Consider the following 27,248-nt stretch of genomic DNA (forward strand, 5'->3'; position numbering starts at 1 on the left):
CCAACCCCCGCCCCTTACAGCACCAGAAAGGACCTTCCAGTAGTACTCTTGAGGAGGCATTTGTTGCTGTTGCTGTGCCTCTTCTAAGTAGCTTCTGTATTAAAGAGCACCCACGTAGCCTACTGGATAGTCCCATATCAGTCAAAGGACAATATGCAAATTTGAAATGTGTGTGTTTAGAGCCTCAAAAGGATGAGGGGTGGAGCCTGTAGGGAACAGTGAAATAATTCTAAATTACAGAAAGCTGAACAAAGTTTATAAAATTCCCCAAATACAGCTTTCCACAAAGAAATAAAAACCACCACACCCACTTTTGGCTGCAATGTTTTTTAATGGAAAAGACTAATCAACACTTTACATAAATATTTATTAGTATTAACTAAATTAGGGTTCTGTGAAAAGCAAATGAATACACACCCAGAAAGTTTTAAGGGCATAATGAATTGAATATGAAGTTAGCACTCATTAACTTAGGTTAAAAGGATTATAAAGGTGAGTTGCACATCAGACATCATCAAATTCAACTGCTAATCAAAATAGGCTATCATTGGAGTTAGTCATAGTGTAGTCTTTCCATGCAGCAACAGGCAATATGGTCCGGCAAAAGCTGAAGTTCAAAAAACACTTTCTGATTTCAGTAGACAGCTCAAACTATTAAAAGAAAAGGTCTTAAGTGGTCTGCTAATCTAAAGCCCTTATAGAGTCTATTTTCAGTGTGCAAAGGGCCAAGATTTTTTCATAAATCAGTTCACAGGCTATCTGAACATAGTGGTACACACAAATACTTTCATACTGTGTAGCACCAGGCAAGTGGTATTAAGTTTCAGTCCTTGGAACAAGATTTTCTTTCTGCACTGAAAAGCTGAGGCCATTTTTACGCCAGACAAACTTTAAGAAAACGTTATCTAAAAATCATCAGAAAAAAGTTAATGAAAATGAACAGGGGAAATTAACTGTGCAGATATTAAATAACTTTGCTAATTCTTCATGCAAGCTAGAAAACCTACTGCTCATTTGCACCTAGTACACCAATGGTTTCAGACAACTTATGCAGTTTCATAAGGGTTTAATAAAATGTTGTATACTAAAGGAGGTATATTCATGTTATGTCCACTGCTACAGTGATCAAAATTAATCTGACCCCACTTCCCAACTCTGATACCAAGGTGATAGTTACCTTAACTATCTAAAACAGATTGAAAAGGTGGTGGGATCCATGAGGTCACCAGCTGGAAAACGTATTGAACATCATATTAGGAGGCTCTCAAGCATCCAAAGTTCCATTTTTGTTAAGCATTCTGAGAGGTTTCCATTTATAATTGTATTGGTCTATGAATCAGACAAGGAAACATGACTACCAGCAGTTTATACAATATAAGTTAACTGCCAATTAGTCTAAAAATAGACATCTTTGAGTCACTTTTTTGTACACCAAATTGTTTTAGTAAAATTGTAATTGTTACCTCATTAAATGTGGGGCACCTACTAGCTTCAGAGTGTATTGATTCACAAAGACTAACAGCTCTGAAAAGACTGTCAGTTCAAAAGCAATTTAAAAAGATCTGGGCCAAATCTGTCTCAGTTCTCACTAGCTGAAGATCTCATTCAAAGGAAAAATTTGACAGGAAGGTCTTCCTTTAAAAACACATCTAAGAGTTCTCATCTTGTGTCAGGGGCCAAAAACAGTACATTTCTTTCAAAAACTAGAATACGTTTAACAGCCTTAGGCTGAGTTGTACATAGGATGCAAGCAACAATTGCCATCCTTCAAAGGTTAACAAAAATTTGCTTTCAACTAAGGAATAAGCTATCTTGAAAAAGATGGAATCCTTCTCAAGATAAAGTTCTAGAATTTGAAGGGCAACCTTTTGGGCAAGGAAACTGCAACACTATATAGTACAGTCCAAGCACCAGAGATGCAGATTTCACAGCGAAGACATTTCATTTTACAATTGCTCTGAGCTTCAACATGCTTGAAGTGACAACCCATAAAAGAAGCTTCACATAGGCCCATGAAAGATACGATCTTACAAATGCCTATTGTGTCAGTGTGCGTATATTCAGCAGGCCTGCTATATTCAGGAGTCATTTATAACACAAAGGCATTTTCTGCACCATAACTCAGTTACCTATAATTATAGTTTGTTTTTTAGCTAAAGCAGACTAGTCAGACACAAACACAATTATTCAGCAGACTGCAATGACATAGTATGTATGTGTGGCAATCAGCAGGAAGGTGACGTGGTTCTAATGCTTCAGGTTCTTCACTTCTAGAACAAAACAATTCAGAATGCAGAGTTATTTTATTTTGTTCTTTGGTAAAACAAAGTAACACTCTGTGAGAGAAGCGCGTACAAAGGGATGTTGAAAATGCTTCACATAAAGATACTGCTTCTGAGGCTGAGTTTCTTGGTACTGATAGGTTTCTGTTCTGTAATTCACCATAAACCATACAAAGATTCAATATTTAATATCAATTTACTTAACAGTGGGAATGATTCCCTCAACCTCCCCTGGCAGAAGAGGATGAGGGAAAGAACAATGGAGGACCAGGAGGGGTACGAATGGAGAAGAGGGAATAGGTTAAGCTGCTAAAGATAGATATAGAAAGGAAATCATATGTTGCTTTTAACATTTAAATGTAGATATCTTCAAGGATTATAGAATGCACAACTGTGTTTATTAGCAATGCATTTGTGTAATTGATTAATCTTACCTGTAAAGGAGTCTGGTACAGCCACTTTTCTCTATCTCCATTCAGTTTCATACAGGCAAAAAGTTCACAAACTGTAGGTAGGCCATAGTCCTGAAAAAGGGGACATAATTAAGGACATTCAAAATGCATCTAAGTTAGTTTTCCTGTGTGTCAGCAATCTTTTAAAGGGGTCAGATCAAAGAAAGTTACATCTAATATTTCTTATGAGATGAATCTTGGCTATATTTGCTTTACAAAGTTTGTTGGATTTCAATACTGAGATCTGTTTTATTTCAGCACTCTTAAAATAGTGGTTGAGCATTGAGGATTGCTGTAAACACAGGGAAAGCAGTAACACTGGTAATTATACTGTCTTAACACATTATCTAGGAACAAACATTAAAAACTATGCTCACTTGTGCCTTCTTGCGTAGAAGCCATTTATCTTCCACTGGAGGCTGGTTGACATTTTCTATATTCTTTGAAGACAACATCCAACTGTTGACATTCAGAGGAAGGTGGAATGGGGCCAGGAGGTCTAGAAAGGGACTCTTGAAGCTAACTTCTGCTTTCTCCTGGTTTGCCTTTTCTTCTGTGCTTGCTGCTTTGTGCACTGATTTGGCTAGCCAGGTTGTCAATGGACTCTCAAGCAATGCTTTTAGAGGTTCTACAACCTTCACTGAACTATCCAATTTCACTGTGGTAGTAGCTGACTCCTCTGGAAGCTGCCTGGAGGGATGAAGCCAGATGTTGACAGCAGATTTAGGCTTCTCAGGCTCAGGGTTCACCACCGGTATCTGGTTTCCTGGCATGCCATTTTTATCCTTCCCCTCTTTCTTCAGGAGCCACTTACACAGAGCTTCCTTTTCACAGCTGTCATCACACACACACTCTGAAAAGCTAGTGCATGGCTCATTAGCTTTGCACACATCTTCCACTTTAAATGGAGTCTGGGGGTGCTGTAGAAGCCAGACATTGGTAGATACCGTGGGTGATTTCTTCACATCCTGATGATCATTCAGGCACTTAAGATTTCCAAGGTTTTCTATTTCTACACTCTTGGCCTGACTGCCATGACAGTTAGTACAGGAGTCAGCTTTGGGAAGCCAATCATTTATGTTATATTCCTCCCTAAAAGGTTTAAACACACATTTCCATTTCTCTTCTGAGGCACTACTTCCATTTTCTGGGTGAGAAGGAGTAAGCAGCCAGTCAGAAATGTCCATCTCTTCTTGCTCAAGGAACTCCAATTGATCCATCTTTTCAGTGGAAAAGAAGGAGCCGCTGGTGGAATAGGCGCTCTTGTGCTTATGGGAATCTGTTTTTTCAGAAGTTTCTTCTCTTTGCTGATTCTGCAGAAGCCAGTTTTCCAAATCTTTCAGATTTCCCCAGGCTTCCTCAAAATAACAGACTTTGGAAGAGTTTAAATCCTTAACAAACAAAAAAAATACTGTTTGTATAGTGACAGCTCAGAATATTTTGAGAATCAAGCAAGATGTAACAAGGGTAAGGCAGAGATGCAAGGAAAGTATAATGGATGTGCTCCCCACCCTTCCAATTTCAACTGCAGCATACCACCACATTCCTCTTTAATACATCTTATTTAGTATGTGAAGAGCATACCTGGCTGGTCTCTGGCACATGCTTTTTCATAAGCCAGTCCTCAGGGTTGATGCTGGGAGCATATGGAGCCTGGCAATTGCTAGCAGACTTGCTTCCAAGTAGCCAGTCACTGAGTGGGGAACCCAACGTCCCAGACAATAGTTTCTTCTAAAAAAGAACGTAGGGTCTCCATGTTATAAAAATAACTATTTCATTGTGGAGGCAATTTACAGAGAATCTTAGAATGTACAGTGTGTCCAATGTATACCAATATTTATTAACCAAAAGAAGAACCACAGAAGTCCCTTCTCACGCCATCTTCTCAAAAGCCTCACAGTCATCTATGTGGCAGAAAACCAGCTTACTGCTGTGTGGTTTGCTTTTCCAATTGTTTCGAATTACACCTCTACCCCGATATAACGCGACCCGATATAACATGAATTCGGATATAATGCGGTAAAGCATTGCTCCAGGGGGTAGGGCTGCACACTCCAGTGGATCAAAGCAAGTTCGATACAATGCGGTTTCACCTATAACACGGTAAGATTTTTTGGCTCCCGAGGACAGCGTTATATTGGGGTAGAGGAGTATCTAGAAACTAGATTGGAAACAGTTATGTGTGTAAAATTAATCGGTATGACCCACAGTAGTTCTGGGTCCTGTAAACACTGCAGCACTTTTGACTGTACAGTCTGTCAATCTACATGAAAAATACCTTGAACACAGCTGCATCTTTGTGCTGGACCCAACATGGTGCCTCCCAGCTGAACTGTTGCAATACAACTGGAATGGTTCCAAATCCCTGTCTGGCACACTTAGGACTCGACTCCATTTATCCTCTAGCATTTGGACTAGAAGAGCCAAGCTGGAGCCACCCCATTCCACCCCCATGGACAAATTAACCCAGGTTCATATTTAAGGAGCTGATGTAAGGGAAGATGGCAAAAGGAAACTAGAACATCCTCCCCAATAGGCATACTCAATTGCCACATTATTACTAGATACTCAAACTGCAATACCTTAACAACTGCCATAAAAATTACCAGTTAGGAAAGCTGAGAGATAACAAGATTATGCTTATACTATCTTTAGTCAAATCCTATTTTCAGAAGACAAATATTCTTTTTACCTGTTCATGTTGGGCCAGCGTGCAGTTCTGCACTGACATCCAAGGGGAGGCATTTTCTGTCTCAGGAGTTTGCTATTTAAAAAAAAAAAAAAGTATGAACAATAATCACTTTCCTCATTTTTAAAACTCAACTCAATTTAATTAAAAAACAAATGTTTAAACATTAAGACTATAATGAAGCAGCATTAAAAGCAGAGTTACAACTGGTAAACTCCTTTTATACCCTGGAAACTTCAAGGTTACTGAACGGGGGGGCAGAAGGGGGGAGGAGAGAAGCCTTCAAAATAAAGATGTTATGGCAAATTTCAGTGTAGAGCAATTAAGCAGAATTATTTCTGCTTTTTTAAAGTTAAACGCTCCCAGAGGCTGGGGCATGTACTTTTTCCATCGATATTGCCTACAACTGGCATCCGCTAAAGGAAGTCCCCACATTAAATTCCAACTGCTACAACAAAAAGCAAGAACACATACCCGCCGCCCTCCACCAGTCACCCTAACCTTCCAATCAACCTCTGCCAAAAACATACCTGTATGTTAATAAAATGCAGGTATACTTTAAGGAGGCTGCTGCACAAAGCTTTACATATAGACTGCATATAGACTGACTCCAAACGTAGCTGAGGAGATACTTTTGAAACTGACTTCTTGACATAGCTTGGGTTTTGTTATTGCTGTATATAAATATCACATCCCTCCCATGTGATCATAATTTATCTGATCAAGGAGTTCTACACTTTCTGAAGTTGAAAAAATGTTGAAATATGCAATGATTATTAGATTATGTGCCTAAAGCTGTAAAAATATTTGTGTATGTTTTATATTTCAACTAAAGATTTAAAATGAAACCAGTTGAATAAATGATGAGGGATCTGCAGACTCCCTCTCCCCTTAAAAATATCTGAATCAAGTACTTTCAACAGTGATCCTACTAGAAAAGCCTTGGTACTCACCATTGTTTTAATTGAGCCAAACGACGTGATGGCCTGGCGAAGGAAAGATGTATCAGCCTCAAAGTTCAGGTTGGAAGACTCTTCTGGTTTGAGGGTCAGACTGCCTAGTCTAAAAGAATTAAGGAGATCTTTAATAAAAAATAAAGTTCACCCATAAGTTCAGTTAAACCCTTCGCTAGCTTTAAGCTTGTAAAACTGAGCCAATATTTGTATAAAGGCTTTTAATTGGCTCTGCTGCAAACAGCCAAAAATGTGAACTAATTTGAATTATTTATTTAGGTTTTTACACAAAAATAAAAAGATATGTCCATCCAAGGCTCTATGCAGTAAAAACAGAAAAAAGTGAAATATCCAGCAAAACACTTACTCTTCCTCCCAAATCAAACCTTAACCTCTGTAGTAACCTGCACAAATAGTTGTGCTTGCATTACAACTGATGGTATCCTGACTTCTCTTTAAAGGATCAATTTAAAAATCTTGCACTGAGATTTTCAAAGCAATCCTGGGTATTTAGCCATACTCATCTTCTATCCGAGACTGTTTTGAAAATCTCACCAATATTTTTTTTTTTTAGGAATTACCGAAAATAGCTCTTAGTAAAGTATTAATACATACGTCATAAAAGCTAACTATGTAGAAAAGATGGTCTACAGACATTATGACCAGAAAACAGTTTAAATTCAATGTAAAGTCAAAATGAATAGCACTCATTTATTCAGATTATGTAATATTTTTACCTCTCCAGGCACACAGAAATCTGATTGACTAGGTCATTACTATGGGGGTGTTCCAGTTGGTGGATAAGACAATTGAACTGTCCCAGCAACTATATGAAAAATAAAACATTATTATTGCCTTAGCTCCAGTAAAGGCATCACATGTTCAAATTCATACTCTTATACTTGACACAGGATATACCTGTTCAAGATTTGTACTTTACCATGAATACATACTAGCAAGACCAGTGTATTTGAAAGGGCCAATATAGCTAAAATGAGTTAAACACACAAATCTTACCCAGTAGAGTTGGTATGTTTGCTGTTGCAAGGTCTCCTCTTTGAGCTGCTGAATGAGATCTACCTGTTCAAGCAGCCAAACTTCACGACTGCGCAGACATTCCATATGACGACTTATGCAGCTGTGAATCTGAGCTTTGACCTGCAAGATAAATACGAGCTCCATTTAGTATTTCTGGAATGTCTGCTGAGTAGTTCAAACCAGAACATGCCCAATGTGTTGTGGGTTGTTGTTTTTTTGTGGGGGGGGGGGGGGGGGAAGAAAGAAAAAGAGAGGAAACCCACCCACTGAAATTAAATACTAATATTTTTGTACTAAACGTAATCACCTCAAACCATAACCTGAAATTTCTTTGTTCACAGAACACACCGAAGTCACCAACCTTCACACGTCACAACATACAATTCACACACAACTCGCTGGGTTAAGAAAGCTAATGCTATTGTACACAAGTCTGAGTATTCTTTAGGACAAATGCAGTTTCAATGATTAACAACAAACTTTCACAAAAGTCAAATGTGGCTACCCAATTCCACAGACAGATAATATTAAATAGTAATATTTGTCATTTATGCATACTACAGTAACACCCAGAGTCCCTTGTCAGAATCTGGGCACCACCATGGCAGCAGGAATAGAGGAGAAAATATATTGTGACACAAACAGACATTAGCTTTCAACCACCTTCTTCTCACCCCATAAAATACATTTAATCTACAAATACAAACCATTTTGAAATCTATGTCATTGTACGTTTATTCATCAAAGACGTGGGCTTTTACTCAACATACTTACCAGTTACCCCACTTCAACTGAAGGAGTACCCAAACACAAGACCACTCCCATTGAAGGAGTACCCAAACGCAAAGGAATATCAGTTTATTAAAACAGCTGTTCTACTACATATTATTTATAGCACCTTTATATCTTTCAGTTTAAAGAAGTTATTTCCAGCAGCATAAATAGTGAATCACTAAAAAAATCCCATTACAAATAAGAAACTATTAATAAAACCCAGAGACTAACACAAAACATATGCCAGTGAGATGCTGAGGTTTTTATTTTACCTGGTGAGGTTAGCAATACTCAAATGCTTACGTTTTGTAAGGATTATAGTTGAGTAACAGTGAGATAATGGTTAGGGCTCTGTGTCTGTCATGGATTCCATGACATTCTGCGACCTGACTTTCCACGACCTCCGTCACTTCTGCAGCAGCCAGTGTGGCTGACCCCTGGCCTGCCCAAGCAGCTGGCCCCGGGGCCAGCCTCTCAGATGGCCCCGGGGCCAGCCTCACCAGCCGCTGCGTTACAGTGCTGGAGCAGCGCTGCAGCCAGCCGCTTGGGCAGCCCTGCAGCAAGCCCTGGGCGGCTGACCCTGGGGACCGCCCGAGCAGGGGCCTGTGCGGCTGGAATGGGTGCTGCTGGCCCACCTCCCAAGGCTCCCTCCCACCCCCCAGATTTAGTCAGGGGTATTTATAGCATGAACAGATCACGGGCCGTGAATTTTTGTTCGTTGCCTGTGACCTGTCCATTACTTTTACTAAAAATACCCATGACTAAATTGTAGCCTTAATAATGGTGCTTCTAGGACAGACTGCTTATTGTTTCAGAAGACCAAGTATCTTGCAGAACTACCAATCAAAACTGTGGTCAAAGACTGGCAAAACATTAGACTTTTAAAAAGTATATTTTAAATACCTCTCTCCAGTTGACTTCAATTTGCTGTTCAGCCTTGACAATTCCAGCAATAGCGGTCTCCAAGTCTTTCTTAGCTTGAAGGCACTTTACAAGGGGCTCCTTACTGCAGGAGCTTCCACTCCTATCCTGCGGTGGGCTCATTCTTGACAGTGATCCTAAACCACAAGGAAATTTTGTTTTAACAACAGTGAAACTTAAATATTTCCAAAAGTCCCTGAAAAGGTAAGAATGAGGAGGGCATATTCTGAATAGTCATCTGCATCTGCTATCTCAGGAATACTAATTTGTTATTGAAAACACATTTGAAATGTAATTTTTCTAAAGGTCAAGAGACCAAACACTAAAAAAAACTGGTATAAGAAAGTAATGTCCAGTAACACTGTGGACAGTGTGCCTGAATATACCAATCTTTGCCTTGGTTGTCTTCTCTGTTTACTTTTGGTACACAGCAATTTGCAATATCTAATGTGCTACAGAAAGCAAGTTGTCTGGAAAAATATTAATGAGGAGGTCACATCAAGGTCTTGCGATTCTTCTGGGTAATTTTTCAGCATAGTAATCTATCCACACTAACAATATAAAAAGAGGAAGAATATCAACGTGCTGTAAACTTCCTCATTAGATTTCTGTTTTCCAATGCTTTTAAACTTTTTTCTAGCTAAGGAAGCCATGGAGGATGGGAGAGGTCTCAGAGGACTGGAGAAGGGAAAATATACCACCTTTAAAAAGGGGAACAAAGAGGACCCAGGGGCTTACAGACCCATCAGCCTAACTTCGATACCTGGAAAGAACTCAAACAAATTATTAAATAATCAACTTGTAAACAACTAGAGGATAACACTGTTATAAGAAATAGCCAGCATGGATTTGTCAAGAACAAATCATGCCAAACCAACCTAATTTCCTTCTTTGACAGGGTTACTGGGCTAGCAGGTAGGGGCAAAGCTGTAGACTTGATCAAGCTTGACTGTAGTAAGACTTTTGACACAGTCACATATGATATTCTTGTAAGCTAGCTAGAGAAACGTGGTCTAGATGAAATTACTATAAGACGGGTGCATAACTAATTGAAAGACCATACTCAAGGAATAATTAAAACTGGGAGGACTTATGTATTGGGGACCCGCAGGGGTCTATCCTCGGTCCGATAATATTCAATACTTTCATTAACAATTTAGATAATGGAGTGGAGAGTATGCTTTTAAAATTTACAGATGACACTGAAGTGAGAGGGTTCACAAGCACTTTGGAAGACCAGAATTTGGAAGGACCTTGACAAATTGGAGAATTAGTCTGAAATGAACAAGACAAAATTCAATGAATGCAAAGTACTATACTTAGGAAGTAAATATTAAATGCAGATACAAAATGGGGAATGACTGGCTAGGCAGAAAAGAAAAAGATCTGGGGGTTATAGAGGATCACAAATTAAATATGAGTAAGGCTACAATTTTGTCATGGACAGGTCACGGGCAATTAACAAAAATTCATGAAACCGTGACCTGTCCCTGACTTTTACTAAAAACGTCCATGACAAGAAGGGGGAGGGAGGAGGGTCCAGCACCCTGCCCTGCTGTGGCTCGGAGCTGCAGCCTCTGCCCCGTGGCTGGGAGGGACTCCCACCTGTGGTGGCTGGGATCCCCTGCCGCTTGCAGCGGCTAGGGAGCTGCACGGGTCCCCTGCATCCACAGGAACTGGGGAGCCGCTGGGGGACTCCCCTCGCCGCCCGCGGCGGTTGTGGAGCTGATGGGAGGATTCTTGGTGGCCAGGAAGCTGACGGAGGACTCTTGGCCACCACGGGAGGTGGGGGTACCCTGCAGCTCCCAGCGGCTGAAGTCACGGAGGTCTCCGGAAATCACAAATTCAGTGACTTCCGTGACCAAATCGTAGCCTTAAATATAAGCCAACCTGATGCTGTTGCAAAAAAGGCTAATGTAACTCTGGAGTGAACTAACAGGAGTGTTGTTTGTAAGACACAGAAGGTAAATGTGCACTCTACTTGGCACCGATGAGGCTTCAGCTGGAATAATATGTCCAGTTCTGGGTGACACACATTATGTCTTTATGTAAGACCCTTTGTTTTTCTGGGGATAGGAGGAGGAAACTTTCTGTCACTGGTGATGCTGAACCTATGTTTGCAGCATTAGGTAATTTTTAGAAAATGCTGTACTCTGAGAGGCCTAATTTAGAACAAGAGCTAACAGATTCTTCAGACCTGTGCTATAAAACATGAGATTCACTTCAAAAGACTATCAGAAGAGTGCAGTATCTCTGGCCTTCTCTTGATTAGGAAAAGTGGTCAAGTCTAGGCTGAGTTTAGGTAGGAAATGTTAGCTAAGCCCAACTACATCCTACCTTTTTGCTAGTCAGGACAAACCCTAAATGAGGCACAGAACTACTCTGAAAGGTATGATTCCCTGCCTCCACTCACAACAGTTACCGCAGTGAGAATTCTGTTTGGTTGAAAGACTGAACTACACTGCTTCCAATACACATTTTTTTAAAATAAGACTAGTTTCCTCTTCTATCCCCCAAAACACAAAGGGTCTTACATAGATGTAAATAACGAAACTCAAGACCTTTACACCAATGCAAATTTTCTTACAATAGAATGATAAACTATAAAATAATCTAGCAATACATTTTTTTTCAGACTTCCTAATATGTGTAAGTTACACATCAGACTCTCTTTGATAAGATGATAGAAGTATAACGAAGTCTCATTACCAAGAGGTCTGAATGAGTCATGTTACACAAGCTCAGGGCTTGTCTACACTGGCAATTTACAGCGCTGCAACTTTCTCACTCAGGGGTGTGAAAAAACACCCCCCTGAGCACAGCAAGTTTCAGCACTGTAAAGCACTAGCGTAGACAGTGCACCAGTGCAGGGAGCCGCGCTCCCAGCACTGGTAGCTATGCCCCTCATGGGGGTGGGTTTTTTAGAGCGCTGGGAGAGCTCTCTCCCAGCACTCTGCTGCGACCACACAATCCACGTTAAAGCACTGTTGCGGCAGCGCTTTAGCGTTGCCAGTGTAGACTAGCCCTCAGACTCCTCAGTGAATTTGACTCAAAACTTCTAGAAGTCACCCACAAACTGTATGTGTACAGGCTGCTCAGTTTCAACATATCCTCAAGTGAAGAGAGCTAAGATGCAATCTTTCTGCAGAAAGTTCTATACATAAACATTTTGTAAGCCAGGCAGAAGGTTAACATTATTAGAATTCTGCAATGCATGAAGATCTGTACCACATTTACAGAAATTGTATCACAGTATTTTTGCCTGGTGGGAGTGATTACTTATTACCCAAGAATTTCAGTTCCTCTGTGGACTTCAGTCAGTGCTGCAGAATGTAAGTTTCACTGTAAATATATTTTAAATCTGTGAAAATAAGTCTTTAGTAATAATATCACATGAAAATGCAGGAAACCACCATGAATGAAAGGACGAACAAACAACAAAACCCAAACACAAATATATGCATTCTCCAGAGTGGTGTCGTATGGTGTGTTTGGTTTTCTCTCCATGGAAAAGGGTAGAATCAATATTTTGTATGTAATATCAAAGATCACACCACAAGTTGTGAAGTAATTTCATCCAATATCTCCTCCTCTTGAGAAACATATGATCATATTCAAGCTAGAACTAGAAGAGTACTTTAATTCCTTTTTTTAAATGTATGTAAGTCTCCACCAAATTACTCAGGATGCAGAGGGCCAACCTACCTTGTCTCTATTTTTGCTTGAATATTATATGTTTAATTCTAATATTAACTCAATTCATTTACATGTTCAATAAGTTTGTAAAAAAAATCCTTCTTCTTGCTACAGTGATTTTCAGTCCAAGAGAAGCCTAAGTGCATCATTTCCTTTTAATTTTAAAGTTCAGAGGACACTGCTAAATTTTATTTTTAACTACTTAAAAAAAATTCTGATGCAGCCTCCTCTAAATGTGTCCTGACTTCTCTTTTTAAGTTTCTTGTTGAAGAGTATTCTGCTCCCCTGCTAATATTAAGCAGCACCTTTTGGGTGAGCCAAGAACAAACTAACATGGTTGATTCTCTTCCCTTTCCTTTCTTGAATGATCCTTCCTGCTGCTAGGGTAAACTCCCATGTGAGCCCATCCCCCAGGCACTACATAAGAGCAATGGTGCTACTGCATAAGATGGAAGCATAACTGACCAACAAAACAATGACACTGGTTATATATTAAGTGCTGTTAAATGCACCTACTAACCAGTTACAGTAATTTTACCTACCAATTGTGACAATAGCAGTCACAATTTTTCAGAAGATAGTGTGACTTTTTTAAAAGTTAATTTTGCAGTGTTATAGTTTGTATAAATAATAGTGAGCTTGAAGAGATGGTGAAAATTACACTGGTTTTGCACATCTACTCAATGCAAAACCATTACAAGTTACAACATTTTGCAACTTACATATTTTAGAAGAGTAAAATTGACAATAGATGTGTCAGTTTCATGGTTGGCATTCACTGTCAATTTTGCTACCTTTTAGGAAAAAGCAGCCAAAGCACTGAAAGGGTTGTAACTGGACCTCCCTGTCTCCCATCAACACCATCTAGCTTTCATACACTAACTGATTTAGCACTCTATGTCCAGAACGTTTTGTAAGCACCATATATAGCATCTTTCAAAATATTTTAAAACTAAACTACACACACACACACACAGTACTAATGAAATGCAGCCACCTCTGGAGTGAGGCAGCCATTTCATACCCATAAAAAGAACAGGAGTACTTGTGGCACCTTAGAGACTAACAAATTTATTAGAGCATAAGCTTTCGTGGACTACAGCCCACTTCTTCGGATGCATAGTTCATCACCCTGACCAGTGGCAGAGCTGAAAGCTGTAGCATAGGCAGGCCTCCTGTATTTTACTATAGTGGTAAAATACAGGAGGCCTGCCTATGCTACAGCTTTCAATTCAATGTCACTCAATTCATGTCACTTTCAATTCAATGTCACTCAATTCATGTCACTTTCAATTCAATGTCACTCAATTCATCTCTACTCTACCAAGCTACAACCCATCAAATATTATGGGTATATTACAAACTGTGAAGACACAAATAGTATACCAAAAATGTGGAGTTGTAGGGAATTTCTGGTCAAGGACATTCACAATGAGTGCCACTGGATCTTTCACACCTTCTTGTAGCAGTAAGAGCCTCAGTTTTTAACATTCTCATACAATAACTGCAGTTAATTCTAAAGAATGAAGGGCTCAATTAATTATCCTGGTATTTAAGGGCTTGTCTCCATGGGACACTTAGGAAAGTTAAACCAAAGTTACTAAAGTTGTGAATCCGAAGAAGTGGGCTGTAGTCCACGAAAGCTTATGCTCTAATAAATTTGTTAGTCTCTAAGGTGCCACAAGTACTCCTGTTCTTTTTTTAAAGTTGTGAAGGTAATGCACATAAATTAAAGGACATTATCACTCCCTACCCCCATGCTCTCATTCAAAAGTAAAGTTGCCTTAGTTCACTGTAGCTTATGCTCTTTCTGCTCCAAGTAGCTGTTAAAGATCCAATGGCACTCTTCACAAATGTTCCTAGCCAAAAATTCCCTAGCTTAAGCTACAGCAAACTAAGGCCACTTTAGTAGGATATATTTGCCACTGTCTCAGTTGTATATCATAGGTACAAAGCCACTAAGTTGTTTTACACATTTTATGTTTCAAAACTTTGCAATTAGTATTTTTAATCTAGAATGTCTTTAAATATATGTATAGAAGACTGTTGATGTGAAACTGAAAATGATCAGGGAAAAGAGTCTGTACATCTTACAACTTGTACAATGAAAGCCCCTACATTAGTTAAAACTACACTTTCTTCATCCTGCATTTCTATCCAATGACAGAAATAGTTCAGCAGTGACTCTGGTTATTAACAAGCTTTTAGTGTTTTCTCTTTCAGCATCCACTGATTTATACAGCTTTCTAGGACTCACCCAAAACCTCTTTTAAACAAAATTGCAATCTTGTTCCAAATGCATATCTGCTCAGGAATGCACCAAACAGTTTCTAGTGCAGAGGCAGAAACACATGAATTCTTCATACAAAAGAATGCAATTAAATTTTCTTCTAAAAAAAAAAAAAAAAAAAAGAAGTCTGGAAACCAAAGACTTTGCTTGTGTCTAAGTTATTAGTCCCAGACGTGTTTAATGTTCTCATTATCGTCCTATTCTGAATATAACAAACACAACATACTAACAAAAATTCATGCGATCACAAGTCCCTGTGGTAAATATTTTATGCAAATCTTTAAACCAGACACCCATACCGTTGACTTTATGTCACATCCCTGCAGTCTGAAAGCCAAGCCTGCTTATCCTACCTGTTTACTGTTCGCCTTGTCTTCCCGTGCGACGATCCCAGGTTCTCGCGGCCTTGTGTAGCCCCTGCAAATTTATCAGCTGTGAGCAGTGAGCAGACTTTGGAATCTGCCAGCGCAGTTTACTTCCTTAAGCCCATCCCTCGAGCCCCACGTGGCCAGGGCAGCCACAGCCGATACTCAGTCTTGCACGTCTTCATAGAGAGGAGGGGTTTACGGGTGCATCAAACAGAGAAACGCCTGGAAACAACCGTGGCTGCAGAGAGCTCTGACTGGCCGGAACGCTCATGCACAGAAACCCGAGGGAGGCTACAGGCAGCATAAAGCTGGGAGAAGAGGCCGGATTGCTAATACTGAGAGAGCGGGGGACTCAGGGAGGATTTTGTGTTTTTTAAGATTTAATAGAAGTTTTATTAAAATAAGCTTCTAGGGAAGTGGAGTTTGTTAGGCTCTTTACTTTGCATGGTTGCTGCACAGAAAGAACACAGCTCTGCTGCTGAACACATGATGTCCGCTCCCCCACTTTACGCTTATGGATTTTAGTCTTCTAACCTCTGTCCAACAGGACAATGCAAAGGGGAAAGGCCACTTTAGGGGTCTTAGAAAACTGCAAGTATGGCACATGTTAGTCTCCAAACAATCCCCTTTTGGAAATTAAAAGATGGAATTTTGTTTGCCAAACCTGCACACTCAGCTTAGGGCTGAGCATGCAATCTGTGTATGTGGTTTAGCTAACAAATATGGATCAATTTTCTCAGAAAGATCTGTAACTTAGCTCTTCAACCAAATCTTCCACACTTTACATAAGAGACAATCTGTCCACATCAAAATCTTACTATTCTATTCAGCAAGGACAAAAATAATTGGCATGAGATCTTGGACCTTATGACAGCTATTATCCTCATACCATTCATGTACTATTCCAAGGCAACCCATTACTCTCAATAACAAACCCATGAAGTAAGTTTCTCCTAGGACAACTTTGCTTTTAGAATACTGTGCACTAGTTAATAATGCACACACCATACTAAGACACCTAGAGACGTAGTATGCACAAGTATGGTCCAATTATTTTAATATGTGCCTAGTTTACAATGATTATTTTCAAACCACTGAAGTAACTGACTGTCAGCTGAATGGGATTAATGTTTTAAGATGTTTTGATATTATCCTTGCTCGTTTCAGGGAGTGGGTGTAAAATGCATAATTAGAAAATTCTATGTTTTAGTGTATGATTAACACCCATCTATTGATAATTATTTAGACACGGTTAAACTGATAAAAAGAATTCAAGTGCCTAGAGTGTATGGCAAAGCTGGTTAATTGGTACATAAAAGACCCTCCCTATAACTCCAACCCATTTTGTAAAAAAAGAGTTATACTGAAGTGCTTTCTTGGATGCAGTTCCTGGAACAATTTTATAGAACACATAATATACACACACAGCTAACTAGCATTAGCCAGAAGCCTACATACCTAAGCTATGAAAATATTTTCTCTCATTGTTCTTTACAGTAATGATTCCTCTGGACAATCTTAGTAAATACCAACAATTACTGTATTTAGAAAACAAATAATCTATTGCTTTCAGAATATAAATATAGGACTAAAAAAATACATCCAGGAATCTTTTGAGCCAGAATTTTAAATGTATGGGTAAATACCTACTTCACCCTTCCAAGTGAATAATTCAAAATGTAACAAATTTTTTCTATCATTAATTCTCAGATGGATTTGAGATGTGCTAAATTAAGATTTTTCCAAACAGGGAACAAATCTCAGATAAACTACGCTCTTCTTGTATTAAAGTCATCTGAAGTTCTCCAAATACTCCTCCAGGACCAGAGACCTTTTGGAATTAAAAAAAAAAAATAGTTCTTTGAGCAGTAAGTGCAGTTAGGAATGTACTGGTACTGACTGCCTCCAGGTAATACCCACTTAACCAACACACTACTCCACTGTAATGGCTCCTACTTAAACACAATAATAATACCTAGCTCTTGTATAGTGCTTTTCATCAGTAAATCTCAAAGTTTAATGTGCTTATCCTCACACCACCACTGTGAAATGGGGAAGTATTATTATTATCCCCAAGAAGGACCAAATAAATTTAGAAAATCAACTTCTTATTAAGGTCCAATATCACAGAAAATGGGTAATGTCATTACATTTCTATTGCATGTTTTGACAGGAATTAATTCTTATATCAAAAGATTAAAATCTCATGTCATAGGGAGTACTCAAAAACTACCTTAGACTATTTAAAAAGCAGTCCACATTAGCTAGGAAAGTATCTGAAATGCTTATATTAGGCTCTACTCGGCAATACAGGCGGTCAATTAGCTCATTCTAGGTTTAATAAGATTCTTTCCTAGCAAATGCATTTTAGTATCCACTTGTCAGTTTAAACCACAAAACCAGAAAGTGCTGTAATACATCCCACTATTTTGTCACAAATCTCTTCACTGGATGTGACAACGTGTGTTATATACTAAAAAGATACATAAAATATACTCAATGAGCATGTGGTTAGTAGCCCCTTTTACTTGTTGGGATGCAAGGAATAAAAAGCTGTAAACAACAATAGTCTCGTATAAGCTTTTCACTACTGTCAGTTTTCATTGATACCCTGGGTCTTTCGCACAGCAAGTGGGCAGAGGGGAGAAAAAAAAAGGAAAATGTGCCACAAAAACTGGCAAGGCAGGATTGGAGGCAGATATAGCATCTGTTACTATTTTTGTAAATTGATTTTAACACTAAGTAATTATTTTGTTTCCCAGCACCAGAACACACTGCTAAAGGCTTCAGAAAAGGAGTGTTTTACTAAGAACTCCTCTGCATGACTAACCAACAGAGTTAAAACTTGTCAGGTACAAAATGAAGACCATAATGCATAGCCTCAAGGTGATACAGTAACTCCTCACATAACTGTCCCGGTTAACGTTGTTACGTTGCTGATCTACTGTATTAGATTCATAGATTCATAGATTATAGGACTGGAAGGGACCTCGAGAGGTCATCGAGTCCAGTCCCCTGCCCGCATGGCAGGACCAAATACTGCCTAGACCATCCCTAATAGACATTTATCTAACCTACTCTTAAATATCTCCAGAGACGGAGATTCCACAACCTCCCTAGGCAATTTGTTCCAGTGTTTAACCACCCTGACAGTTAGGAACTTTTTCCTAATGTCCAACCTAGACCTCCCTTGCTGCAGTTTAAACCCATTGTTTCTGGTTCTATCCTTAGAGGCTAAGGTGAACAAGTTCTCTCCCTCCTCCTTATGACACCCTTTTAGATACCTGAAAACTGCTATCATGTCCCCTCTCAGTCTTCTCTTTTCCAAACTAAACAAACCCAGTTCTTTCAGCCTTCCTTCATAGGTCATGTTCTCAAGACCTTTAATCATTCTTGTCGCTCTTCTTTGGACCCTTTCCAATTTCTCCACATCTTTTTTAAAATGCGGCGCCCAGAACTGGACACAATACTCCAGCTGAGGCCTAACCAGAGCAGAGTAGAGCGGAAGAATGACTTCTCGTGTCTTGCTCACAACACACCTGTTAATGCACCCCAGAATCATGTTTTCTTTTTTTGCAACAGCATCACACTGTTGACTCATATTTAGCTTGTGGTCCACTATAACCCCTAGATCCCTTTCTGCCGTACTCCTTCCTAGACAGTCTTTTCCCATTCTGTATGTGTGAAATTGATTTTTCCTTCCTAAGTGGAGCACTTTGCATTTGTCTTTGTTAAACTTCATCCTGTTTAACTCAGACCATTTCTCCAATTTGTCCAGATCATTTTGAATTATGACCCTGTCCTCCAAAGTAGTTGCAATCCCTCCCAGTTTGGTATCATCCGCAAACTTAATAAGCGTACTTTCTATGCCAATATCTAAGTCGTTGATGAAGATATTGAACAGAGCCGGTCCCAAAACAGACCCCTGCGGTACCCCACTCGTTACGCCTTTCCAGCAGGATTGGGAACCATTAATAACAACTCTCTGAGTACGGTTATCCAGCCAGTTATGCACCCACCTTATAGTAGCCCCATCTAATTTGTATTTGCCTAGTTTATCGATAAGAATATCATGCGAGACCGTATCAAATGCCTTACTAAAGTCTACGTATACCACATCCACAGCTTCACCCTTATCCACAAGGCTCGTTATCCTATCAAAGAAAGGGATAGGGAACAAGTTTGTTTAATATCGTGCAATACTCCCTTATAACAGCGTTTGCCAGCTGCCTGCTTTATCCACTGCTTGCAGGATTCTCTGTAAGAGTAGCCCCTCCTTGTGGGGATTAGAACCGGGGGGGGGGTGGCAGCAGCCCTCCTCCCCCATCAGTTCCCCTAAATTCCCTGTAAGGTATGTGGCTCAACAGCTGCCCAGCAGCAGTTCAGGTGGCCCTCAGCCCACTGCCCTGCTGCTCCTGCCCTGCCCTCTGCCTTGGACTGCTCCCAGGAGCTTCCTGCTTGCTGGGGGAGGAGGGAAGAGGGATGCTGATATCAAGAAGTCCCCCTGCTCCTCCCCCACTCCATACCCCCTCTCCAAAAAGGGGAGGAGGGGGACAGGGTTCAGGAACAGAAAGGAGGGAGCTAGCTGTTGCTTCCTGTCTGAACTTGCTGAGCTGCTTAAAAGGGCAACTTAAACGGGGCTCAGCGTACTTAAAGGGGCAATGCACGTCTTTCTTGCACTCCCCAGCACTTTGGAAAGTCAGCACCTGTGCAGCCGTGCATGTGCTGTCAAGAGGAGGGAATGGTGCGCTCCAGCTGGATAGCTTAGGCTCATCATCATGTTCAGTTTCCGCAGGGAAGTATTTGCAGCTACTGCCCTGCATTTATTATGTTTCCTCCCTCCTACCTCAGTCCATGCTGCCTTGTAGAGTGTGAGGCTACATTAACAACAGCATATTAACCCTTGATGGCTCAGCCGAGTGCTAGTTCATCATTTAGGAGCAAGGCATTCCCTGGGAAATATTCCACCCTCTTACTCCACCACCTCAACCAAGCTTCATAATCATTCATTGCTGTGTACAATATTAAACTGTTTGTTTAAAATTGTTTAAAACTTATACTGTATATGTATATAATGTCTTTTGTCTGCCAAAAAAAATTCCCTGGAACCTAACCCCCCCCCCCCCTTTACATTAATTCTTATGGGGAAATTGGATTCGCTTAACATCGTTTCGCATAAAGTAGCATTTTTCAGGATCATAACTACAACGCTAAGTGCGGAGTTACTGTATGTCAGAATTTTCAGTGCTCAAACTGAGACCTTTTCCCTACCTCCCTAAAAGATTACTTTCTATATTCCTCAGCTCTTGCATTTCTATTTTTTGGTCCAAATGCTCAGGGACTAAAGAATACTTTTGGTATAATGAAAAAGATCATATGCCGGGGGACGGAGGGGCAGATACAACAGAATAATGGTTGTACAAGCTTTTCATCTGTAACAGCATCATCTGAATTACTGCTTATATAGATTGTTTTCATACATTTCAAATGCAGACTGGGTCAGAAACACCCATAAAACTGGTAATTTCTAAACATTAATTACCAAATTAAGAGAACTTTTGGACACAAAAAACTTATTCTTGACAGAGTCTATCTATATTAGTAAAATTACTTCTTGTTGACTATGGTTGTCGCTAACTGGTCACCGTAATGATCCAAATGAGCTACCATTGTAAACTGTTTAGGTTACTAATGCTTGTCTATATTAAAAGACTGAGACGTTTCCCATTATAGTACCAATGAATCATGGTTCTCCTAAAGTACCTATCACAGAATGCAGGCCCCACAAATCCTCTTAACAGATGGAGAAGTGCTGTAGCAAAATGTAAAGTGTAATCCCTATTATAAGCATTTTTCAATCTAAAATAGCATGCATTTAATAAAACTTGGTGTCAGCATTCCCCTTCTCCAAAACACAGGTCTTTGTTGTATGCTGTACCTTATAAAACAGAAGCCATACATAGTTACAGAAGCTGCAGTAGGCTCAAAACAAGAGAGGAATCTGGAATTACCACCTTAATGAACAACAACAAAAAATGCTTCACATAATGCACTTTGCAAAACTGGAGATTAGACGTGCTCTTTATCTACCCATGCCATTTTGGAATTGTATCAAGTGAACTTTGTTGCTGCACTTCCATCCACATTAACACTGGAATAGTTCAGACTGAACCAGTTACACCTCTACCCCGCTATAACACGAATTCGAATATAACGCGGTAAAGCAGTGCTCCGGGGAGCGTGGGGCTGTGCACTCCGGTGGATCAAAGAAAGTTCGATATAACGCGGTTTCACCTATAACGCGGTAAGATTTTTTGGCTCCCGAGGACAGCGTTATATCAGATTTGGTGTATAAGATTTGCTCAGAGTTAATGCAGTAATATCAATACACACTTGAGAACATTACAAACATTAGTGTGGAAAGTGTTTTAAATGTGTTCTAGATGTTTGAAATGGTTCTTTTAAGTGTTGGAAGTCTGTAATGTAGTTGGGACACAAAAGTTCAGCACCCTTCTTAAAGCCTGATTGTGGTTTTATGGCATTTAAATTAAAAGTAAAAGTACAGTACAGTCCCATTTACACGCGAATCCGCTTAAAGCGCAGCAGTACCATGTCTCCCAGTGCTACCTATTTAACATGCGAGATTCATTAACATGCGGTACAGGAACTTGCTATGTAGTACTATAGATTTGCTCACTAACATAGAACTCGACAGGAAGTGCGGAGTGGAAATGTGTTGTACGTCTTTACCGATATTGGTAAAGACGTGTCATTGTCACGCTAGAGATATATATAATATATACATTAGTACTCTAGTTATATAGTAATACAGTATATATACTACATTAGAAAATTTTAAAGGTAGGCCTAATATAATGGCAGAGAGCAAGCGTCAGCGTTCCTATACTGTAGAAGAAAAGCTAACTGCAATAGATGGAGTAAATAGCGGAGAAACCCAGGCCAAAGTTTCAAAAGATATTGGGATTGCCGAATCTACTCTCCGAGGATGGCTAAAGAACTAATCTAAACTGAATGGCTTTGTACGAAATATCAGTTCTGCCACAGGGCAGAAGTGAAAACGTGTGCACTATTCAGCAAAACCCACAATAGACAAAGCCATGTGCACGTGGTTTGCTCAGGAAAGGCTGAAAGGAATGATGCTAAGTGGGCCAATTCTTCAAGCCCAAGCGACAAAATTTGGAAATTTAACGGGGGATGAATCATTCCAAGCCAGCAAGGGGTTTATAAGTCGTTTTAAAAAGCGTCATGGCATAGCACAGGTATCGATTTCTGGAGAAAGCCGATCAGCCGATGAATCAGCCGCGAAGGCGTTTCCCACCGAGTTACAATCTATTTTACAAAATGAAGACTACCACGAAGAACAACTTTATAATTGTGATGAAACAGCTTTATTTGCAAAACTGCTACCTGATGAGACTTTAGCCTTTAATTACGAGACACAGAAAACAGCTGGATTTAAAAAGATAAAAGATTGTGTGACTCTTCTTTTTAGTAGTAATAAGATGGGAAGCCATAAGCTTACCCCTCTTCTCACTGGCTGTTTTCATAACCCTCGCTGCTTTAATCACCTCAATAGAGCCAAACTGCCAGTAATATATGCTAACAGCAAAAATGCTTGGATGACGAGACGCATTTTTGACGACTGGTTCCACAACAGCTTTGTTCCAGCTGTTCGTAAGCATCTGCGGTCGAAGAAACTCGAAGCCAAAGCACTTTTGCTACTTAGCAATTGTCCAGCCCATCCTCCAGCCGAATCACTGGTATCGAGAGATGGAAAAATTCGAGTGCTATACCTACCATTCAACACAACATCAAAAATTCAACCTTTAGACCAGGGCAGAATTTTAAAAACAATTATTGACGGGAGCTGATTTCAGCGATCGTGTCATGCACATCTTCAGGCATTTCCGAATTCCTGAAACAGTTAAACATGAAGGAAATTATTTATTTAGTTAAAAAAAGCTTGGGACGGAGTAAAACGAACGTCCATTGAAAACTACTGGATGAAGGCTCTCGGTGATGCCTCTTCTGTCAAAGACAGGTCAGACTCGGAAAACTCCAGCAGTGGCACTGATTCAGAGCCAGACTTTGAAGGATTTTCAGAAGATGTCCTAAAAACACGCATGCAAACAAAAGAGGATAAAAGTAAACTTCTCTTTCAAATGATAAAAGATTTTAGTTTGGATACGTCGCCGGAAATCATTACCGAGTGGCTGGAGATGGATGAAGATTGCCCGACTTCAGAATTTCTGTCTGAGGAAGAAATATTAACAGGCTGCGAGGCTACGTCGGACCACGAAAGTGATGGCGAGAATTCTAATAATGCAGGCCTAAATGACAATGATGAGGATGTTGTTGAAAAGGTCAAAATTTCGCCCAAAGAAGCCCTTAGTGCTGTAGAAACTGTTGTAAGATTTATGGAGGAGCAAAATGTGGAAAATATCGAAAACATTCATCTGCGGCAAATGACAGACTTCATAAGAGAGAAAAAAATGTGAGCATGAAAGAGCAGAAAATAACAGCGTTTTTTTCTAAGTGAATCATAGACACTTTTTTCAGCATGGCCCTCTTAACCCACGGTCATGACAGCTTGATCCCCGACATCCGCGCGTAAATGGGTCTGTACAGTAAACCTTTTTCAGTACCCCCCCCCAGAGGGGTAACTGTTGTTTATACTTATTATTACCATGCAGTGTTATTGTAGTCATGTCTTACTCCTGGAACAATTCTGCATCGCTTCACACATGCAGAATTCATGTGCTGCTCAGAATTTTTTTTTTTTCCTCAGCAGAAAATTCGTTCTGCCAAGAAGTGCTGCAGTTACACCTTTTGGCCACCAGGGGCCACTGTGAACATAAGAACCGCTATACTGGGTCAGACCAAAGGTCTATCTAGCCCAGTATCCTGTCTTCCAACAGTGGCCAATACCAGGTGCTTCAGAGGGAATGTACAGAATAGGTACTCATCAAGTGATCCATCCCCTGTCGCCCATTCGCAGCTTCTGGCAAACAGAGGCTAGGGCAACCCCTGCCCATCCTGGCTAACAGCCATTGGTGGACCTATCCTCTATTAATTCATCTAGTTCTTTTTTTAACCCTGTTATAGTCTTTGCCAGAGGATGTTGTGAAGGCCAAGAGTTCCATGGGTTGACTGTGCTTTATATGAAGAAATACTTCCTTTTGTTTGTTTTAAATCTGCTGCCTGTTAATTTCATTTGGTAACCCCTAATTCTTGTGTTATGAGTAGGAATAAATGACGCTTCCTTATTTACTTTCTCCACACCAGTGATGATTTTATAGACCTCTATCATATCCCCCCTTAGTTGTCTCTTTTCCAAGCTAAAAAGTCCCAGTCTTATTTATCTCTCCTCTTATGGAAGCTGTTCCATACCCCTAATTATTTTTGTTGCCCTTTTCTGAATCTTTTCTAATTTCAATGTATCATTTTTGAGATGGGGCAACCATATCTGCACGCAGTATTCAAGATGTGGGCGTACCATGGATTTATATAGAGGCAATATGATATCTTGTCTTATTAGCTATCCCTTTCTTAATGATCCACAACATTCTTTTTTGACTGCCGCTGCACACTGAGTGGATGTTTTCAGAGAACTATCCACAGTAACTCCAATATCTCTTTCTTGAGCGGTAACAGCTAATTTAGATCCTACCATTTTATACGTATAGTTGGGATGTTTTCCAATGTGCATTACTTTGCATTTATCAACATTGAATTTCATCTGCCATTTTGTTGCCCAGTCACCCAGTTTGGCACCAGAACAGAGAACAGCTGCTCCTAGGTGGAACAGCCCCAGCTGCGGCTAGGGAAGAGCAGAGGCTGCATTCCTCACAGCTCCCTGCCAGTGGGGTCAGGTCAGGAGGCATGGGATATGGGGGGACAGACAGCGTGGGGAACATGGAGCTGCTGGGGTGTCACAGACTGGGGTTCAGAAGGGCTAGTGGGGGACAGACTGGGGCAGGGGCTGAATAGCAGTGGGGGTGCAGGGACCCCACCGGCCCATCTCGCCTGCCCCATCAGGGAGGTGGAGCATGAGCGTACGGAGACAGGCAGAAGAGGGTGGCTGAGTGGGGGTGCAGGAACACATGGGGATGGGGGAAGAGGGTGGCTGACTGAGAGGCTGGGATCACCCAGGGTCTGCATGGAAGAGGTTCCCTAAAAATCCCTTTCCCCAACAAACTAAAAAAAACTGTTCCATACTTCTCCCACCCACACCTAACAACCCTCCAAGTTCACTCTCACTTTCCTTCCGAGCAATTACTTCCCTCTCCCTCAGCTCCTCCGATACCCCAACTCCCCCACGCCTTTGCACTGCTTCTGAGGGGTGCAGGAAATACATTTCTGTATTGTAGTTTAAATGAATTATTACTCAAAGTTCCGTATTAACATGCCTAGTAAGGAATCTATTTGTCAAAAAACTTTTTCTGAATCTTTTGTTTTTATCTGGATTGTTACAGACATACTTGCTAACAGGTATTTTGAAATAAATTACCAAAATAATTGAAACGTGTGACTATACTGTGTTATTTTGACAAATAAAATTTGCTGAATTTTAAAATACGGGGGTACACAGAAGTCTTCCAAGGGACACATCAACTCAGCTAGATATTTGCCTAGTTTTACAAAAGGCTACGTAAAAAGCACTAGGAAAGTCCGTACAAACTAAAACTTCATACAGACTTGTTTATACAGCTCTATATACCATACATTGAAATTCCAAAACAATATTTATATTTTATTGATTTTATAATTATATGGTAACAATAAGAAAATAAGCAATTTTCAGTAATAGTCTTCTGTGACACTTTTGTGTTTTCAATGTCTGACTTTGTAAGCAAGTAATTTTTAACTGGGGTGAAACTTGGGGGTATGCAAGATAAATCAGACTCCTGAAAGGCAGCAAAGAGTCCTGTGGCACCTTATAGACTAACAGACGTATTGGAGCATGAGATTTTGTGGGTGATGCATCCGACGAAGTGGGTATTCACCCACGAAAGCTCATGCTCCAATAAATCTGTTAGTCTATAAGGTGCCACAGGACTCTCTGCTGCTTTTACAGATCCAGACTAACCCGGCTACCCCTCTGATACTTGACTCCTGAAAGGGGTACAGTAGCCTAGAGAGGCCGAGAACCACTGATGTTGATTGCGGTAACCCCCAGCATGTGCTCTTCAAACAGAGGAAGCCCATCTGTAGGCGCTGTCCCAAAGTCCTCCCGCACCCTCTGCCCCCACTCCACTCGCTGCCCCTGGCAGTCTCTCCTCCCCAACGTGGACAGGCAGCATCTCTCCGCCCGTCTGTCTGCACGGCTGCCCTACGCGTTACAGGAGTCACGGTCACCCGCCGTGACGCAGCCCCGGGGGTAGCGCGGCCCGGAGCGGCCGGCCGCCCGTCAGTCACCGGCGCGCAAAGGGCGGGGGAAAGCTCCGTGTGCCCAGGCCGGAGCGGCGGCGCTGCGGTCCCTCCCCGGCGCACACGGGGGCTGAGCCGGGCCGGCCGGGACGCGAGGCAGAGCCTCGGCTCTGGGCGAGCACGAGCCGGCGGGGTTTCCGCAGCGGGTGAGCGCAGGCGCGGGGAGGGGTGCCGTGTCCCGGTGCGCTCCGCACTTACCGGGCTGGGGGCGGGAGGGGTCCCAGAGACGCAGCGGTTTGACCTCACGGCCTGGAGGCTCAGCGCAAAACGGGAGAGGGAGAGCGAGCGGCTACTCTCGCGAGAACTGTGCCCGTCCTGAAGCCTCGCGTGGAGT

At 40.9% G+C, this 27,248-nt stretch overlaps 2 protein-coding genes across 3 annotated transcripts; one reads left to right on the forward strand and one right to left on the reverse strand.

The window, feature by feature from the left end:
• Nucleotides 1–311: 311 nt before the first annotated feature.
• On the reverse strand, nucleotides 312–27,220 carry NCOA4 (nuclear receptor coactivator 4). Of its 2 annotated transcripts, XM_054033447.1 has the most exons (11): nucleotides 27,113–27,199; nucleotides 15,449–15,512; nucleotides 9,092–9,246; nucleotides 7,394–7,534; nucleotides 7,114–7,202; nucleotides 6,377–6,485; nucleotides 5,427–5,498; nucleotides 4,319–4,465; nucleotides 3,112–4,125; nucleotides 2,717–2,806; nucleotides 312–2,270 (listed from the first exon to the last, which is right to left on the reverse strand). In XM_054033447.1, exons 3-11 carry the CDS (start codon nucleotides 9,230–9,232, stop codon nucleotides 2,265–2,267), a joined length of 1,809 nt encoding a protein of 602 aa, XP_053889422.1. In that variant the 5' UTR covers nucleotides 9,233–9,246; nucleotides 15,449–15,512; nucleotides 27,113–27,199; the 3' UTR covers nucleotides 312–2,264. The 2 variants fall into 2 exon arrangements, with proteins under 2 accessions (XP_053889422.1, XP_053889423.1); XM_054033448.1 differs by lacking the exon at nucleotides 15,449–15,512 and having other exon boundaries at nucleotides 27,113–27,220.
• LOC128840986 (jerky protein homolog-like) lies at nucleotides 22,582–23,982 on the forward strand. The gene is made up of 2 exons (XM_054035610.1): nucleotides 22,582–23,244; nucleotides 23,437–23,982. Exons 1-2 carry the CDS (start codon nucleotides 22,582–22,584, stop codon nucleotides 23,980–23,982), a joined length of 1,209 nt encoding a protein of 402 aa, XP_053891585.1.
• Nucleotides 27,221–27,248: the final 28 nt, after the last annotated feature.

The sequence above is a fragment of the Malaclemys terrapin genome, chromosome 7 (assembly GCF_027887155.1).
Source record: "Malaclemys terrapin pileata isolate rMalTer1 chromosome 7, rMalTer1.hap1, whole genome shotgun sequence".
In the NCBI taxonomy this organism is placed as follows: domain Eukaryota; kingdom Metazoa; phylum Chordata; order Testudines; family Emydidae; genus Malaclemys; species Malaclemys terrapin.

What these genes read in the sequence shown, in the direction of transcription:
- LOC128840986 (XM_054035610.1), top strand. Translation starts at nt 22,582, where the DNA reads ATGTGCACGTGGTTTGCTCAGGAAAGGCTGAAAGGAATGATGCTAAGT. An exon ending in ATCCTCCAGCCGAATCACTG is followed by an intron (nt 23,245 to 23,436) that starts GTATCGAGAGAT and finishes TTATTTATTTAG; the next exon opens with TTAAAAAAAGCTTGGGACGG.
- NCOA4 (XM_054033448.1), bottom strand. Translation starts at nt 9,232, where the DNA reads ATGAGCCCACCGCAGGATAGGAGTGGAAGCTCCTGCAGTAAGGAGCCC. An exon ending in AAACATACCAACTCTACTGG is followed by an intron (nt 7,203 to 7,393) that starts GTAAGATTTGTG and finishes TTTTTCATATAG; the next exon opens with TTGCTGGGACAGTTCAATTG. An exon ending in ATGTGCCAGAGACCAGCCAG is followed by an intron (nt 4,126 to 4,318) that starts GTATGCTCTTCA and finishes TTGTTTGTTAAG; the next exon opens with GATTTAAACTCTTCCAAAGT.